The 16,305-nt window shown below is 56.8% G+C and overlaps 5 protein-coding genes across 5 annotated transcripts; 3 read left to right on the top strand and 2 right to left on the bottom strand.

The window, feature by feature from the left end:
• Positions 1–297: 297 nt before the first annotated feature.
• Positions 298–3,565, top strand: CDEST_04593 (Putative ornithine/DAP/Arg decarboxylase, alanine racemase/group IV decarboxylase). The gene is made up of 3 exons (XM_062920752.1): positions 298–493; positions 695–1,488; positions 1,542–3,565. The coding sequence occupies exons 2-3, from the start codon at positions 1,188–1,190 to the stop codon at positions 2,606–2,608; spliced, it is 1,368 nt and encodes a 455-aa protein (XP_062776803.1). The 5' UTR covers positions 298–493; positions 695–1,187; the 3' UTR covers positions 2,609–3,565.
• CDEST_04592 (Putative endonuclease/exonuclease/phosphatase, WD40/YVTN repeat-like-containing domain superfamily) lies at positions 3,228–7,952 on the bottom strand. The gene is made up of 4 exons (XM_062920751.1): positions 7,273–7,952; positions 4,691–7,214; positions 3,721–4,645; positions 3,228–3,670 (listed from the first exon to the last, which is right to left on the bottom strand). The coding sequence occupies exons 1-4, from the start codon at positions 7,312–7,314 to the stop codon at positions 3,568–3,570; spliced, it is 3,594 nt and encodes a 1,197-aa protein (XP_062776802.1). The 5' UTR covers positions 7,315–7,952; the 3' UTR covers positions 3,228–3,567.
• A 705-nt stretch (positions 7,953–8,657) lies between these two features.
• Positions 8,658–9,826, top strand: CDEST_04591 (uncharacterized protein). Its single transcript, XM_062920750.1, has 4 exons — positions 8,658–8,868; positions 8,925–8,938; positions 9,003–9,028; positions 9,087–9,826. The coding sequence occupies exons 1-4, from the start codon at positions 8,860–8,862 to the stop codon at positions 9,401–9,403; spliced, it is 366 nt and encodes a 121-aa protein (XP_062776801.1). The 5' UTR covers positions 8,658–8,859; the 3' UTR covers positions 9,404–9,826.
• A 102-nt stretch (positions 9,827–9,928) lies between these two features.
• CDEST_04589 (Putative protein phosphatase 2A, regulatory B subunit, B56, armadillo-like helical) lies at positions 9,929–16,174 on the bottom strand. Its single transcript, XM_062920748.1, has 7 exons — positions 14,882–16,174; positions 14,448–14,813; positions 13,443–14,399; positions 13,088–13,386; positions 12,713–13,040; positions 10,297–12,592; positions 9,929–10,194 (listed from the first exon to the last, which is right to left on the bottom strand). The coding sequence occupies exons 1-6, from the start codon at positions 14,903–14,905 to the stop codon at positions 12,542–12,544; spliced, it is 2,025 nt and encodes a 674-aa protein (XP_062776799.1). The 5' UTR covers positions 14,906–16,174; the 3' UTR covers positions 9,929–10,194; positions 10,297–12,541.
• CDEST_04590 (Putative calcium homeostasis endoplasmic reticulum protein) lies at positions 9,961–11,892 on the top strand (the record flags this gene model as incomplete). The annotated part of the gene is made up of 2 exons (XM_062920749.1): positions 9,961–10,200; positions 10,303–11,892. The coding sequence occupies exons 1-2, from the start codon at positions 10,051–10,053 to the stop codon at positions 11,890–11,892; spliced, it is 1,740 nt and encodes a 579-aa protein (XP_062776800.1). The 5' UTR covers positions 9,961–10,050.
• Positions 16,175–16,305: the final 131 nt, after the last annotated feature.

Raw genomic sequence — 16,305 nt, 5'->3', positions numbered from 1 at the left:
GGATGTTGGAACTGGGTACTTTGTACACCCGGGGACGCTGCGGACAAGCATCGTTGTATGGAGAAGGCTTCACCTACTTGAGGCAGACGCTACGTCGTGTACCTAGGTACCTACGTACATACTGACGACTGTTGCCGTCGGGCCGCCGACATGGGAAAATTTTGAAATTTTTGTGGGTACGTTGTGTTGACTCTTTGTTTGTGTGCGTGTGTGTACTCTGTGTGTGTGGCGGGCCGTGGTGTCGCCAACCTCACTGGCGCTCCACTGGCAAGGTACCAAAAAGGACCAGCGCGGAAGCCAGACGAAACCTGAACCCTCGCGCCCGTTGCAATAAAAAGCCTTTGAAGACCCCCGCCACACACTGAGTTCTCCAACACCATCCAAAGGTTCATCGTCAACCCGCAACACGCAGCAACCCACGCCTTTTGCAACCACCGCAGTTGTTATACCACTACTTGGACTCTGGCCTCGCTGTCCATTTGACAGATTTCTGGTAGGTCCCTTCCCGTCTTGTTTTTTTCCCGGAGCGCGCTGCTGTCTGCCGTCGCGCAACCCGCTGTGCTTGCCTGCCCCTTTCCCCATCACATGGCGTAGTCATCACCGAACAACAAAATCGCTCTGTCCACTCTTGGTCTGCACTACCGCGAAGAAATTTCCCAACAAGTAAACAGACAGTGTTCACTGACCAGCCTAGATCTATCAAGATCAACACCTTCCACCGCTTGACTTAGCCTTTGGTCAATTCAAAGGCACAACAGCCCAACACGGCTCTCCTGGCCGTGAGCTTTGTCAGTGACCAAGATTTCAGCCTACGAAAGACTCTGCACATCGTCAACGCCATCCCGCCTCCGCCTGCTGAAGTCGTCTAAGCAAGAGCTCGAGTCTTTTCTGTTCGACGCTTTGCTTCACCAGACGCCCCCGTCTTCTCCCACCCCCAACCAGCTGCCGCATAGGACGGGCCTAGAGTCTCTTCCTCTTGCCGAGGGGGAGTCGAGGAGACCTCGTCAGATCACTGAGGGTTCAGTCTGCTACCGCTTTCGACCACCCTAGAATCCTCTTGCCATTCTAGGTTCCCAACTATCAACCCCATCACGGGAAACATCTTGCTGTCACGCAAGAGTCGAAACAGTCCGACCCTCCACACCCCACAACTCTCTCCAACCGCCACCCCGTCAACCGCTTGGGATATGGTTATGGCAACAGCCGCGATCGAGCACTTTGCACCAGCTACTATCAATTATGCTAGTACCTACCAACCAGTCTTGAAGACGTCGCATTTTGTCGACCACGCCCACCACCACTCCAAACATGGCGTGACCAACCCCAAGCAGCTGATTGGCGATGCTCTCCGTCAGCGTGTCGAGAGCATTGACCATGAGATTTGTGAACCAGGCGACGAGGACACCTTCTTCGTCGGTGATCTCGGCGAGGTCTACCGCCAGCACATGCGCTGGAAGCTCAACCTGCCGCGCGTCAAGCCCTTCTATGGTGAGATCCCTTGAACTGAAAGTCTCGCCTTTCCCCATCACTGACCAATCTAGCCGTCAAATGCAACCCCGACCCCAAGGTTTTGCAACTCCTTGCTGCCCTCGGCACCGGCTTCGACTGCGCCTCCAAAACGGAGATTGACCAGGTTCTGAACATGGGCACCGCCCCCGAGCGCATCATCTACGCCCAGCCCTGCAAGACCAACTCGTACGTGCGTTACGTCAAGGCCATGGGCGTCAGGCAGATGACGTTCGACAACGCCGACGAGCTGCGCAAGATCGCCAAGCTCTTCCCCGAGGCCGAGCTGTACCTGCGCATCATGACGGACGACGAGTCGAGCCTGTGCCGCCTGAGCATGAAGTTCGGCGCTGCCAAGGAGGCCACCAACGAGCTGCTCGGCGTCGCGAAGGATCTCGGCCTCAATGTTGTTGGCGTCAGCTTCCACGTCGGCTCCGGCGCCTCTGATCCCATGGCTTTCTACAAGGCCGTCTACGACGCCTACGAAGTCTTCGAGCAGGGCCGGGCTTACGGGTTTGAGATGAAGACGCTCGACATTGGCGGCGGTTTTTGCGGCGACACCTTTGAGGACATGGCCGCCGTGCTGCGTGGTGCCCTTGACGAGTACTTCCCCGCCAGCAGCAACGTCAACATCATCGCCGAGCCCGGCCGTTACTACGTCTCGGCAGCCTTCACAATCGCCTGCAACATCATCGCGCGCCGCACCGTTGACGACCCCACGCTCAACGAGAAGCGCTACATGGTATACGTCAACGACGGTCTCTATGGCAACTTCTCGAGCATCATGTTTGACCACCAGCATCCCGTCGCGAAGGTTCTCCGCGCAGGCTCTTCGACCGTCTACGACACCTCTGCGGCCAACGCGTGCCCTGACGGCGAGGGCATCCGCTACTCCGTTTGGGGCCCTACATGCGATGGTATTGACCGCATCACCGAGACCATCTCCTTCGAGCAGGAACTCGACGTTGGCGACTGGCTATACTTTGAGGACATGGGAGCCTACACCAAGTGCTCCGCGACCAAATTCAATGGCTTTTCCAATGAGCATGACGTCATCTACGTCTGCAGCGAGCCAGGCGCCAAGGCCCTGCTTAACATCTAACTTTCGATGCAGATTTCGTTGTCCTTCAAAGTGTCATTTGAGTCGTTGTGTTGTCGAGCCGAGATTGGACAAGAAGACGGAAGATGGATACGGATCAAAACGTCAAAAGGCCAAGACAAAGGAAGGAAAAATCCCCTTCCGAGCCCAGCAGCAGCACGCATTTCACTATAGAGATGCAGTCATTCATTTACTTCAGGTCGTTTAGTCTTTAAATTACAATTGTAGAATGTGAACGACAACTTGACCTCGGGCCACTAACTCCATGTATTCGTTCCAAACATGTATTGCGAAGACACTGCGAGACAACGAGTGTGACTAGACGCAGACAGACATGATCAGAAGGGGGAAGTGGGTTAGTTGCGTTTGTATGCAATGTAGCCGTCTGTCGAGTTCGGCCCCCCTTGACTCATGCAAGGCACGGCTTCCCACTCGTGTCACGCCTCTGCAGGCGCGTTTGGCTAGATGATGTAAAAGCCCCACATCGTGAGCATCTCAAGGTAGATAGAGCGGAAGATGGGTAGGTACCAGCTAGCCTTCCCAACATTAACCTCAATGAACAACCTCTGCAATCGTACTTTCTTCCATTACTGCTCATCCATGCTGTCGTTGCCCCCCCCCCCCCCCCTCTATACGGTGGCCAGCACACGCTACTACCCGCCGTGCCCAGATGTGTTCCCCTCGAACCCGGGACAGGCATCGCCGTGGCGGGCAAACGAAACCCTGCGTTTCTTGCTTCCGTCTGTCTAAGCTACGCCATCAAATGCCAAAAGTCGTGGGACGCTCAAGAGTTGGTTTTTTAAGAAGCCACCCGCCTTTCGTCAAGTTCCTTTTCCCAGCGCCCCCCCCACCTCCGTCGTAAAAGTAGAGAACCCCGTCATTCGTTAAAACATTCGTGCTTCGTCCGCCCACGGCTCACTGTGTCCTTTCCTCTAGTTCGGGTCGTATCCTGTATGCTATGTTCATGCGTCTCTTGACCTACTCAGGCTACGGTCGTTCCTTGGCTGGAGAATGCTCCGAGCTGTGGCTTCATCGTAGCCGATGACGTTCGTCAGGTATAACATCCTGCATGTGGTCAGCGTTATTCTGGTCATATCAGTCAAGAAGAGACTCACTTGTCATCGTTGATTTCGCGCAATTTGAGGTCCTCGAACCTCTGCTGGCAGTCCATCCACGCCATCGCTCGCGCTTTGGGCTGGATTTTCTTGACCGTGAACTTGAACCGACCCGTGACCGGCCGATGGTCGGACACTCGCACCTCGTGTCTCTTGTAGTCGATCTGCTTGATCCTGCCACCTCCGCGGTATAGCAAACGGTCGCACCACGCCGGCGAGCGCTTCTTCTCGCTCGTGTCGTAATTATCCGTGCCGACATCGTATTTGTAAGTCGGCGCAAACGTAATCGGCATTTCGTCAAAGGCTCGCAGCTTAAAGGCTGGGTTTCGCCGCTTCGCCACAAGGAGTTGGTCCCTCTCGAGAAGCTTGGCCAGGTTGTTCTGCTTGACAGCGATGACAACAGTATCGCGAGACATCGTGTCGATGCGGTAGTTGAGATCGCCGTTGAGAAGACAAAGCTCGTGGTCCAGAATCATAGTGCCGTCTCCACCACCGACGTAGCTATCGAGGCGAGCGCTGAGGTCCCGCTCGGGCGGCAGAATTTGTGCCTCGAGAATGGCAGCCACATCATTGTGCCGACTGTTGGCCTGCGACTGGCCTGCGGCTAAATGGCAGTTGATGAAGCAGAGTGAGGAGTCGTCTACCATGAACCGCACGACAATAGCGCCCTTGTTGCCATGCAAGCCGCCCATGCCACGCTTGACTTCTGCCGCGCTAAGGTTTTGTATCCGATCCCGAAGCGTCGACTTGACGAAGATGCACGTGAACAGCCCTACAAGCGTGGCAGTGTGTAGGAGATGATACAAACAGTCCGGCGGCATGTATTCGTCGAGGCTCTTGAGCAGGAAATCTCTCCAGTCGCGGTACTGATGACTCATGCGCTCCTGGTCTGAGCCCTCCTTCTTCTTGACCTTTAGGAATCGTTCTGCATACATTAGCTTTGTTTACAACTTCGATCGGGCCAACATACTAGCTGTTGCTGTCTTGTCTTCCAGGTCCACCAGCTCTTGAAACCCAAAGACGAGAATGTCTGGGGAGCTGTTGGCCGTCAGAAGGCTCTTGATGAACTCGGCATCCTCCTGCGCGTACCGCAGACTGTGAGGCGTCGAGGCGCCCGCATTCCAAGTCATGCACAAGACCTTGAGGTCTTGGAACTCACAGTACTGCGTGTCCATGGCCTTCATCTCCGTCTCGTGCCAGTCGTCCTGTAGCAGGCCGTCCCACACGCGAATCATGTTATCGGCACCGAGCGAGATGACCTGGTGGCGGTCCAGCCGGTAGCAGCTCGATACATCCGAGGCGAGCTTGACGACTGGGTTCTTCTCATGCGCCTGCCAGTCTTTCTTGACAGCCCACGGCGTCGACTCCATGTCATACACGCCGACCTTGCCAGTGTTGAAGCCTGCCCACAAATGATCACCAACTCCTGCCAGGGAATTGATCTTCCAGGAGCTCAAATTCACTAGACCGAGGCAAGCAAAGTCTTGTGTGCTGTATATAGATACCTTGCCATCGGCATGGCCAAAGAACACTTTGCCCGGCTGCGATCGCACTTGCGTTCCGGAAGTTACCTCGCCCGCAGCGTCCTGCGCAAGAGCGCGGACCAGGACTTGGAACTGAACTTGCCCATCCGACGTTGGTGCGAACACGCGTATCTCTTTGCCGGTTGCATGCCACAGCTCGTCTCCGATGACCATGGAGAACGAATGACCCTTGGGCACCCGGAAGGCCTGATGCGGGTTGTTCGTGAGATTTGGCGTACTCGTATCATCCGGACCCCAGACGAGTAGACCGCCCGTTTCGTCCAGCGTCCACAGTTCGTTGAAGTGGCGATAAATCTTGACGACCTCGTGCCGTCCGTGAGCTCCAGGCTTGTTGGCAACCACGCTTTGCGTGGCAATGTCGGCTTCCATAAGCTCGCCAAAGTTGTTGCCAATCCACAATCGCTTTCCTTCTTCGTCCACGTTCGTGCCGGGCTTAAAAGCTACCGTCGTAGCTTTGATGCCCTCGCCGTGGGCGAAGCTCATTAATAGCTCACCGTCCCGAAGGCTCCAGACGCGTGTAAGGTGGCCAGTCGTACAGACGAGGTCGCCACAAACGTCAAACGTGCGCGGGTCGTACTTGGTTTGGATCTCGTGCATGCCATGCTTGATGTAGGGCGGTCTCCGGTTCACGTTTGCTGGGTCAGGAAAGTTTGGCGTGGATCCGTTAATTTCGACCTTTGAGGTATTGCTGGAGGGGATTAACGACACTGTCGGCTCAGGCTGCGGCTGCGCGGGCTGCACAGATTGAGGTGGTTGCGGAGGCGATGGCCGAGGAGCGGCCCTCTCCGACGTTCGGTCCGTCACAGTGTTCGCGCGGCCCGGCAGCCTGGTTGGGGGCGGCAGATGCGCTGTGGGAGTCGAGACAATACGTTTCGGTGGAGGCTGAATCTCAGAAACGGAGTGCGTGACGGCGTGCGTGTTGACGCCCGGCCGTGGAGGCCGCGGAGGAGGCTTCATAGTCACTGGCGGCCGTGGTGGAGGCTCCGCGATTGTCTGCGGTCTCGCTGGAAGAGCGGGCAGTCCCGGCCGATCACCAGTGATCTGGGGTGTAATCTGCCCCTTGACGAAGCCGTTTACTTCCTGATCCCGCTGGTTCCGCTTCGTCATGATGGAGTGGTGAACGGGTGGCGGTGCAAAGCCTACGTCCAATGGTCTTCCACGCTGAGGCGGCGGCGGCTCCATCTGCGTGATATGTGCTTTCGGCCTGGTAGGCAGGGTAGGGGGCGGCGGCTCGTGAAGACCGTCAGGGCTTCCGGGCGGGCTACTGAAAGGCGACGTCTCCTCCCTAATCTTACCCCTGCCATCGGCAGCTAACTGTTGGTCAGTATAGAAGGGAGGTTTCGCTTGCGACTGCATCGACGGCTTCTCGGCCCGGTTGATCGGCGGCGGCACGGCAGGCTTATTATCTCTTCGAATATCCACTGACCTCCTCGGTGGTGGCGGTGAAGGGGGTTGGGAGGCCGAGAGTCTGGGTGAGCGCCGCGACTCGAGTGAGGGGGTATGTGGCCGGCTTGGAATTTTGAAAGTCCGCGACGAAGTAGGAGTGCTGGGAGTAGAGGAGCCGGACTCCGCATTCAGAAATGCCGGCACCTCCGCATGCGCGAACCTCGATACGGGGTTCTTGGGAGGAGACTGGGGAGGCTCGACCATGACAGAGGGAGCCTTCACCGGCTCGGGCTTCAGGGTGGGAGGGACACCTAGTGGTCGGCCGGGCGAGCGAGGGACCGGCTCGTGCAGCGGAGGGGGTAGTGATGGAGCCGAGATACTCGTGCGGTCTCGCGGTCTCGGGGGGACCGGCAGGGTTTCGGAGGAGGGTTTCGCATCTCGAAGGAACTCTGGCTTCGGGGCCGGGGAGATGGCTCGAGGCGGGGAGGGGCCAGGCGCGGCCGCGGCGAATTCACCGTTCTTGTTCATGTTCTCGAACTGCGCCCTCAATGAGGAGACAGGTTTCTAAGGGCACGTCAGCACGACAACAGCAGAACACACACAAGTGGAGGAGGGGACAAACGAGTGATGAGCCATCAGGCCCATTCTGTGCGGGAGGAGCCATGTTGGCAGTAGAAGGCGACAGCGGGGGCCCAGGGTGCCGATACCCATTACACCCACGTCTTCAGGTGTATATCCTCATGAGCCCATCAACTGCGGGCGTTTGTTTGAGGGCCGACGCCTGCTCAACCAAGGACCAAGCTGCTCAGAGTCGAGCCTCGTAAGGGCGGGTAAGCGGGAAAGAGAGTCTGTCGGGCGTAGGTGTTCGGAGAGATTCTGTGAAGTGGGATGAACGGCTGTGCAAGAGGGCTGAGGAGCATAATGATGCTGGGCGGACGTTGTGAAACTACTGCAACGCGCAAGAGAGCATGGCCAGGAGGAAGGGGCGAGAAAAGACGGCAATGAGAGTGGTTTGTTGTGGTGGTAGTCTGCGTGGTGGTTGTGGTTGTAGACGAAGTGGCATTGCAACGGCCCCTTGGAGCAATAAGATTCCCAGCCGTGCTACCTATACCTATGTAGCCGTTCTGATGGGACGGCAATGTGGAGGGTAGTGTACCTGGTTCGCCGGTACTTAGGAGTCCGTACCGCCGTGGGGAGGGAGGAAAGCACAGTGTTCTCTCTGACGAGACAGGGCGGCAGGGAGGGTAACGTGTGCTAGGCACGTAGGCCGCAGTAGTGGTGCTCTCGTGCCAGAAAGAAAACGAGGGGACGGGAGGGGGGTTAATTAGCGGTACGTGGTGGGATGTACGTAATACGACTTGCGCTGCGACGTGCCTGTCCCGCCGCAGCATTGCGCCCTATCTGGGTTTAGCAATATCCATAATGACATATGACCCTGCCAAGCTGTGTCTCCATTTCCACCAGCCTCAGCAATTGGGCAAGGGTTGAGGGCCGTTGCGGGACTCTGTCACTTGTACAAGAGATGGTAGTGAACGGCCGCCGGGTACGGCGGTATAAGAAAGGTAGGTACCTAACTAAGTACACCGTGTTCGTGTCTCCCTCTTCCCACCTACTTAAGTGCATGCTCAGATAGACATGTATCTACTTAGGCAACTTAGGTACCTACGCAAGAGGAGAGCGAACGTATGAGAGCCGTTGGCCTTGGTTCCTGAGGAAGACTGCCCACCTACCCACCTCGGTCGCTTTCTGTTCCGTAATTCGCCTGGTCTGCCGCTGGAAGGCTCCGCCCTGTAGGCCTGTACCGCCCCTTAGTCCCTTAGTTTAGCCTGGCGCAGCACTGCAGCTGTCCCATCCCTGAGGCTCAAGGAGTGCGTATCGAAGCCCGCCTTACCTCAGCTTCTGCTCCGAGCCGGCTAGCCGCTTCAGTCATTTGGGGTCCACAAATTGCGAGCACGGTGTACTGCACTAAGTAATCGGGGATGCTGAAGGTCCATCATCAGACCATCCCACTTTCCACAGTGCGTCCTTGATCCTAAGTGGTAGGCTTGCGTCCCAATCGACTGGGTTCACATCGTCCTCTAACCAACTCACTCCTGCAAGGGCAACTTTTTTCTCCCCCTCTTGCTTTCTTTCTTGCTCATCCTGATAATTAAGTGTTTGCGCTTCTGCAACAACTCTGTCGATCGTCAAATCCAATCCCGTCGCAAAAATGAACACTGTAAGAACCGTCGCATCTGGTTTCATGCCCCTGGCTAACACCATGCCTGATCCCAGGTCAAATCATTCTGGTAGGCTTGACTCGGCCCAAACCGCTTCTGTTGTCGACCACCGCTGACGCTCTTCGTCTCGTAGGCTCGGATGGGGCTCTCTCTGTGTTGGTTCGTCGTCGCCTAAGCTCCGTAATCCGGGGGCGCAGCTAACCTTGTCTCATCACAGCCGGCGGAACCGCCTACTACTTCGCCAAGCAGAGTATCAACGCCGATCGCGCCGCTCGCTTTGAGGAGCAGCGCAAGAAGAAGATGATGGCCCAGTCTCTCGAGTACGGAGACAACGTCCCCACACAGCCCGGATCCGTGGCCAACATGGGCGGCGACGCGCGCACCGATACCGCCGGCTCTCCCAGCCAGGAGTCCAGCTCTGATCCCGCTCCGACGCGTCATGCGCCGGCCACCGAATCTGAGAGAGTGTTTGAGAAGAGCAAGTACGAAAGCAGTACGCCTTTCAAGAGTCCAAAGGGGGATCGGTTCTCGTAGGTGGACGAGAGTGAACAAGGATGGACGATTCTCCCAGACACCGAGTTCGTGTAACATAACTGTTGGGTCCCATTGCGACCGTACACTGTATCATTGAAGACGACACGAAGGAATGATGTCTTTTCGCGTTTACATTTGACGGTGTTTTGGAGTCTGGCGATTTGGAAGACGCTGAGCCCGGTGGGACCACAGCTTTGTTAATGATTCGTTGCAAACCTACGTTCATCATTCATTTCAGGAGGGTAAGTAATAAGCACACAAGACATCTCGCTATGTCGGTTTGGACAACAGACGAAATCACACTTGCGAACTCCTTCCGTGTCACGACCAGTACCTCAATCTCTTGGGAGTGGTGAATTCCCTAGACTGTGCGCCTGGTTGCGAGGGTAGTTGCTCCGGAGTGTCTGACGTCGCCGGTCGCGAGGTAGACCGCCGAGCATTCGCACTGGGTACTGTGTGTGGGCCCTGAAGCCGCTCGGAAGAAGCCGTTAAGTCCAGCCTCGACTCTAGCCACACTTCTCAGCGCCTCTAGCTGTCGCACGACGTAAGGAGCTTAATAGCTCTAGCTCAATATCCAACCTCACCTTCCTCACTCATCCGTTGTTTGTCTGGCGCCCTCCGGCGAACGGCATGCGAATTTCACCATAATGGCGAACCCAGAGCTAGCAATAGCCAAGGCCTCCTTCAGTGCCCTCCTCTTTCGTAAAGAACCCGTTTCGCTTACCCGCCCCGAGATCGAGGCCTTCCACACCCTCCTCCACGACGCGATCCACCAGTGCTCGCCCGCCAACGTTCAGGTTTGACGCCCTCCAACGGCCTCTCTAGCCGCACTATCCCGTCATTGCCGTGTTGCGCGCCTTTTGTTGCAGGTCGACTAAACTCCTGCTGCCTCCATCTAGAAATGCAAGCGCTGGATTCTTAAGAACACGGTCCCATCGGCGGCGCGTGTCGCCGCCCTCGGTAAATACCTGGCCGCCCTTTCCAACTCATTTTCCGACGAGACCCGGACGAAACCATCCACTAGGCGGCGGCGCTTGCACGTCCTCTACATCCTCAATGACGTTCTCTACCACGTTGTCGTCCGCGACCGAGATGCGCGCTTCGCGGCCGAGCTGGAGGCCAGCCTGACTCCCCTCCTCCACGGCGCCGCAAGGTTTCGAAACTGCCCGAAGCATACAAAAAAGTTGGAGGCCCTCCTGGCCCTCTGGGAGAAGCACGCGTACTTTTCAGCGACTACCATCGATAACCTTCGTGGGACCGTCAAAGAAGCGCCCCGTGGCGGGGAGTTGCCAAAGATTGCTGTGCAGGACCAGACGGGCTCGAATCTCGGCTCCAAGCTTCCCAAAGATGCACCGTACATGATTCCCTCTAACCATGGCGATCCCAACACTCCCTGGTTTGATCTGCCCGCGGCCAATTGGTTGCCGCACCTCACGCCGAACTCGACGAAGCCCATCAACCCAGACATGGTCAAACCGCTGCAGCTCGCACAGGGACCTGCAGACAAGGCCCTCGCAAAGGCCGTCAAGGACCTGCTCGTCGATGTCGAGAGGTTGTACAGCAGAAGCGCGCGTCCACATATTGCTAGCCCGCAAGAGCACACGGATCTCAGCGAGATGGGCGAGCGCGTCGTGCTCGATGAGATCACGCACGAGATCGTGGACGGGGAGACGTACTACGGCTGGTCGCGCAGGTTCTGCGAGAAGATGAAGCAGCGCAGGCAGAAGGCCCGGACGGGGGGTGACGGCCGCGGACGGTGCCGGTCCGAGTCGCGGAGCCGCTCACGCAGCTACTCCCCTGGCCAGTCAAGCAGAAGTGGCACCCCGCCGGCCTTCAAGCGGCGCAGGATCTCGCCAGATTCTCGAGGCCACAGTCGCAGCCCCAGCCCCGGCCGTTCTCGGCAACGCAGTACACAACGCGGTCGGTACGGCTCTCGCTACAGTCCATCCAGGTCAAGGTCAAGCTCTCGCCCACGTCACAGATCGAGATCGCTGTCCCACGATCAAGGCCCGAAAGGAGACATGAGCCGCGTGAGCAAGTCACCAACGACGGACCGCAACCGACACGATCCAAACTTTGGACCCGGGTATCGTGATCGGGAGCAACCGCTGCCGCCGCCGCCGCCCCCTCCCCCCAGCTATCATCACACCACGTCAGCTTTCCCGCCCTACCCCCCTTTACCGCCCCAGGCGGCCGGCGGCTTCGCCCACTTTCCACCACCGCCGCCTCAAGGCTACCAGGGGCAATGGCCACCGCCGCCACCGCCTCTTCCTCCTCATATAGGCGGCCCGGCACCTCCGCCTAGCTGGTCTCCTCCGTCAGTGTCTGGCGTACCTCTACCGCACATGGGTGGATGGGCTGCTCCACCACCGCCCCCACAGCAGCAGCAGCAACAACAACATCAATATCAACAATTTGGAAGAGGCAGTGGCGGATACCGGGGACGCGGGGGATGGGGAGGTTATGATCGAGGCAGGGGTGGGTGGTAGACAGACCTGTAGTACAGCAGTCACTATTAATACCCATGACAGTACGCCGCGATATCATTTCGTTACAGATTCCCGCGACGCTCACATGGTCTCGGTAAGCTGTTTTTTCACCCAAGTCTAATTTGTGACGTATTACGTCCGTACTTGTTCATCGTCCAAGGCAGAAACCAAGGAGGAACCCTCAATTCCTCACGTGCTTCAGAAGAGTAAGCCGCAGGAAAAGGAAAAGGAGTCTGTCTCCTAAATTTCACCTCTGTACGCCATCCCTATCTTTTCTCGCCGACTTCTTCTCGTCCCTCTTCTCCCTTCCACTTTCCGGCACGAGACGTTTTCTGTTCCCCAAAAGCGCAGTAAAAAAAATCCGTTTGTCTCCATGAATGGCGGGCGAGCAATGACTCGGGGTCAATGTGCAATAGACACCCTCGAGTCTGCATCCTCGCAAAACAAAACAAAACGAAACGTGAGAAGAGAGACTAAGAAGTGACATCATGAAAATTAAGTATGTTCCGAGGGCGGCGAAGCCCCATCCCTAGAGCACGGAACTCTCTTTTCCTCTGCCCAATGTTGTTTCTTGGGTAACCTCCAAATCGCCCCTTGGGCTTCCACAGACATGAGTAATCCTTTGAACCTTTCAAGCAGTATTTGGTGGTCATGACTCCTCATCCGCTTCGGTCTTCTCTTCGCCGTTCTGTTCCGAGCCCTATGATTCGTCTTGTTAACCAATAATCCAAGAAGCGGTCGACGAGTCAATCGTGCAACGGAGTGACCCGCAAACCAGAAACACAAAAGGCAGTCATGATTGGCTGTGGGCAAATCCTACCGAGTCTTGTCGTTCATGTTGACGATCCCTGCGGTCACCATCTTGCAGTTTGAGAGAGTCTAGCCGCTTTTGGTTGTCCTCGGTGCCGTCAACTTCGTCGACGCGGGACAGCGACGCAGCATGTGGCCCACCAGAGCTTGAGGCACCGTTCGCCGACCGCCTTTGCTCGGCCTGGCCCGTAATCGACGCCCATTTTCTCTCGCGCAAGGCTTCTCTTGCCGCAGCGCTATTTTGCTGTTCGGTATACTCGTGAGAGCAGTCGTCAAACAATTGGGGGTTGATCTCCATAAACAGCTTCATCGCGTTGTAAACCATGCCGTGAATGGTGCTGCGAGGGGGTTAGCGACGCTCAACTACTGACAGCTGCGGACTTACCGGTTCCAGTGTCCTTTGGAATTCTCATAAAGTGGCGCAAACATGATGGGCAAGATGATCTCCACGTTGTCGCTGACCAGATTGCAGAAATACTCATTATTCCAGAAATACAACGCACGCTCGGCGACTTGAAAGTGAGGGCTGGCGACGGACTTTGCAAGCTGGTGGAAAAGCGGTTCCTGAACTTTGGCGAACTCGGCCGGGTCCATGACTTCGAAGATGTCTTCGACCTCGTTAAGGAACATAACCTCTTTTGTGCTGTTGACCTTGGGCCAGTATCGGAGCAAGCCAAGTACGACCTAAGGAAATCAGCTTGAGCACGCACACACACACACTCATGCGCCAATAAACTCACCTCTTCCGTCAGCGACGCATCCTTTTCCAAAAACTGGACAATGCAATACGCCAACTGAGGGTGGTACATGCTCAGACTCTTGACTTTGTGCAATGGTATCAACACGCGCGTCAGAAAAGTCTTGTGCTCCTCCTTCAAGGGCAGGGCAAAACCGTTGATGATGGATCCCAAAATCTCCAGGAGCTCCGCAATGCCGTTGAATCGTTCCGTCTCGTATGTGAACTGAAAGAAGACGTTATTGATAGAGCGACGGATGAACGATCTCAGGTTGAGAAATTTGCCGTAGATGCGGTGCAGTGTCGTCTTGAGGAAGTCCCTCTCGCGCGGGTCCTCGGAGTCAAACAGCTCTAGCAACTGGAGAACGAAGCTGTGGTCGATGTAGGCCTTGGCGATGTTGGTGTTGAAGTCCTGGCTCTCAATGAAGCGGAGGAAGAACTCGTAAACGACCTGAATGTGTGGCCACGCGACCTCCAAGACAGGCTCATCCTCTTCAGGGTCGAACGCCTCGCCTTGGGGATTCATCGGAGGGGGGATGGGACGGAATAGATTCTTGGCGAACATCTCGACGACTCTTGGATACATGGGTTCTGTGATGACTTGGCGGTTGTTGGCGACGTAGTCGAGCAGCTCGTGGAGGGCCAGTCGCTTGATTTCCTTGGACTTCATGTCACCGCTGGCATCGTTAAAGTCAAAGATGACATTGCACTGATCAATCTTTTGCATGAACAGCTCCTGGCGGCGGTTGGGGGGCACTTCGTGGAAGCCAGGGAGCTTCTCGAGCTCACGGTGGGCCGAGATGTCAAACCTCGACGAGTGCTGTCGCTTGGGTGTCCTGAGACCCTCGGGCACGTCCTTCGGTGTCTGGTGGAGGCGGTCGAACATGAGCGACTTGGTGCCCGCCTTCGGAGGCGCCAGATCATGAGGCATGGTCTCGGCAGCACCGGGGGGTGGGACGTGCTGGCCTGGTTAGTGTTGTCCGCGACAGCATCACGCTGGAGGGCTTACCGGAGCACTGGGGCTGATGATCACCGTGGGCGGCAACGTCCCGTGGCGAGCTGGAGAACCTCCACCGTTAGCACCCTGGGCGGCACCAGCAGAGCTGTAGCGGTCCGGAACGGCACCTTGCTGATTGCTCAACGGGGACGGCTGGTTCGCCGTGCCGTGATCTCCGGGATGAGCGCCGGCGTTATTAGGAGGCAGGGGCTTGTTTCGGGAATCGGCCAGGTTGGTCGTCGAGGACGATGGCGTCGGATTGGGGGACTGGTTTGCGTCGCGTCCCGAGCCTACGGACGACGGAGATGCGGTGCCATCCTTGGAGTCTTTGTTCTTCTTAGGTTTGTTGGGGTCTTTGCCGCGCGAGAGCTGAGCATGCTGGGTTGTCAATGTCGTGTTCAAAGGCAGGATCGGGCTCAGGGGCCGGGGATTAACGAAGTACTCACCACCCTCTGGCTGAAGCGCTTCATTTTGGACGTCACAGCGATGTTCCTCTCCGTGGGGCGACAGATTCGCCCGGCTCAGCAGCTGTGACAAGAGACAGCAATCGGCAATGAACGCAGGTCCGACGAGTCGGGGTATGAGTAAGGGTGCAGGCAGGGGGTAATGTCGGCCAACAATGGTGCTGTGTTCTCGAGTTGCGAGGTCGTGGCCGGGTTGCAGATGCGCAGTGGAGGATGGTGCGAGGTCACAGTCAAGGCCGCAGGGAGTGCGTCGGCGGATGGACGTCGACGTGATGATGAAAGGAGGGTGTCGCTCGGTGAGGGTTGGGGTTGGGTTGTCAGGACGGCGTCGCTTCGTGATGCAAGGAGCAGTGGGAAGCTAGAGACGGTGATTGGCAAGTGGAATGCGACAAAGTGATAGCCCATCAAAATTGGCGGATGAGTAGAGCGATCGGGCGGCGAAAGGAGAAAGCCAGATTCTCGAGGTTCGAAGAGGATGAGAGTTGCTCTGGATCGTCGGGAAAGCTGATGTTGTTTGCGGGGCCCAGATGGGAGTGTGAGACGACGACGCGGGACCAGAGGCCGTCCCCTAACGTGCTAGCAGCGGTGAAATATTAAGGTAAAAAGAGGTATGGGCACGCAGTTGTCTGGTCCTCGACAGCTGGAGACGGTCCAGTGATGCGCGGCAGCCAGCCAGGAACAGGCCTCGACAGCCGGGGGGGTGGGCGACGGCGAGTGGGCAGATCGTTTGGTGCGTGTGCGGTGCGGTGGGATGCGGAATTGGGAGGTGGCGTCAAAGGCTAGATAAGGTAACGCTGGCAGTCTGAAGACAGGATGAATTTCGAAGAAGGAGCGAGGTTGAAGGTGCGCATTGGACTGAGCGTAGACACGGTCGACTTGTGCTGTATGGATGTAAGAGGGGACGAACGAGGTTGAGGAGTGGAGGTCGAGGCTGCTGCGCGAAGGCCCTTCTGCACCAGCAGTAACAGGACAGGACAGACTGCGTAAGGTACTTCTTACCGTGCAGGAATTGGGTGGGAACTACTGTGGGGTTCAGGTTACTGGCAGAGGACATACAACACGCTGGGAGAATAACAACAGCGGCAGACGCAACAGCCGGGGATGAGGCGAGGAAGCTAAGCGGGACGGATAGGGAAAGGGTCAAGGTGCCGGACGGGTGGTGAAGACAAATGGCTGGCACTGGCAGGGACTTTAGGATTTGGCAGTGACGCGCTATCATACATGCACGGATCTCTTTGCATTAGGTAAGTCGCGGGCGTCTTTTTCTGATTGGTGACCTTTGTGTCAACTTTCGACGTCTATGAGAGGCTGGACAGGAGCTGGGCCCCTGAAGCTCAATTCTCTCTTGTCGGCAGTAGTGTTATTCCGGATGGTTGTGATGGGTGCAATCCCCCGTTGCCCCATAG

The sequence above is a fragment of the Colletotrichum destructivum genome, chromosome 3, assembly GCF_034447905.1.
Source record: "Colletotrichum destructivum chromosome 3, complete sequence".
NCBI lineage: Eukaryota > Fungi > Ascomycota > Sordariomycetes > Glomerellales > Glomerellaceae > Colletotrichum > Colletotrichum destructivum.
This window is presented reverse-complemented; position numbering and strand designations above follow the sequence as displayed.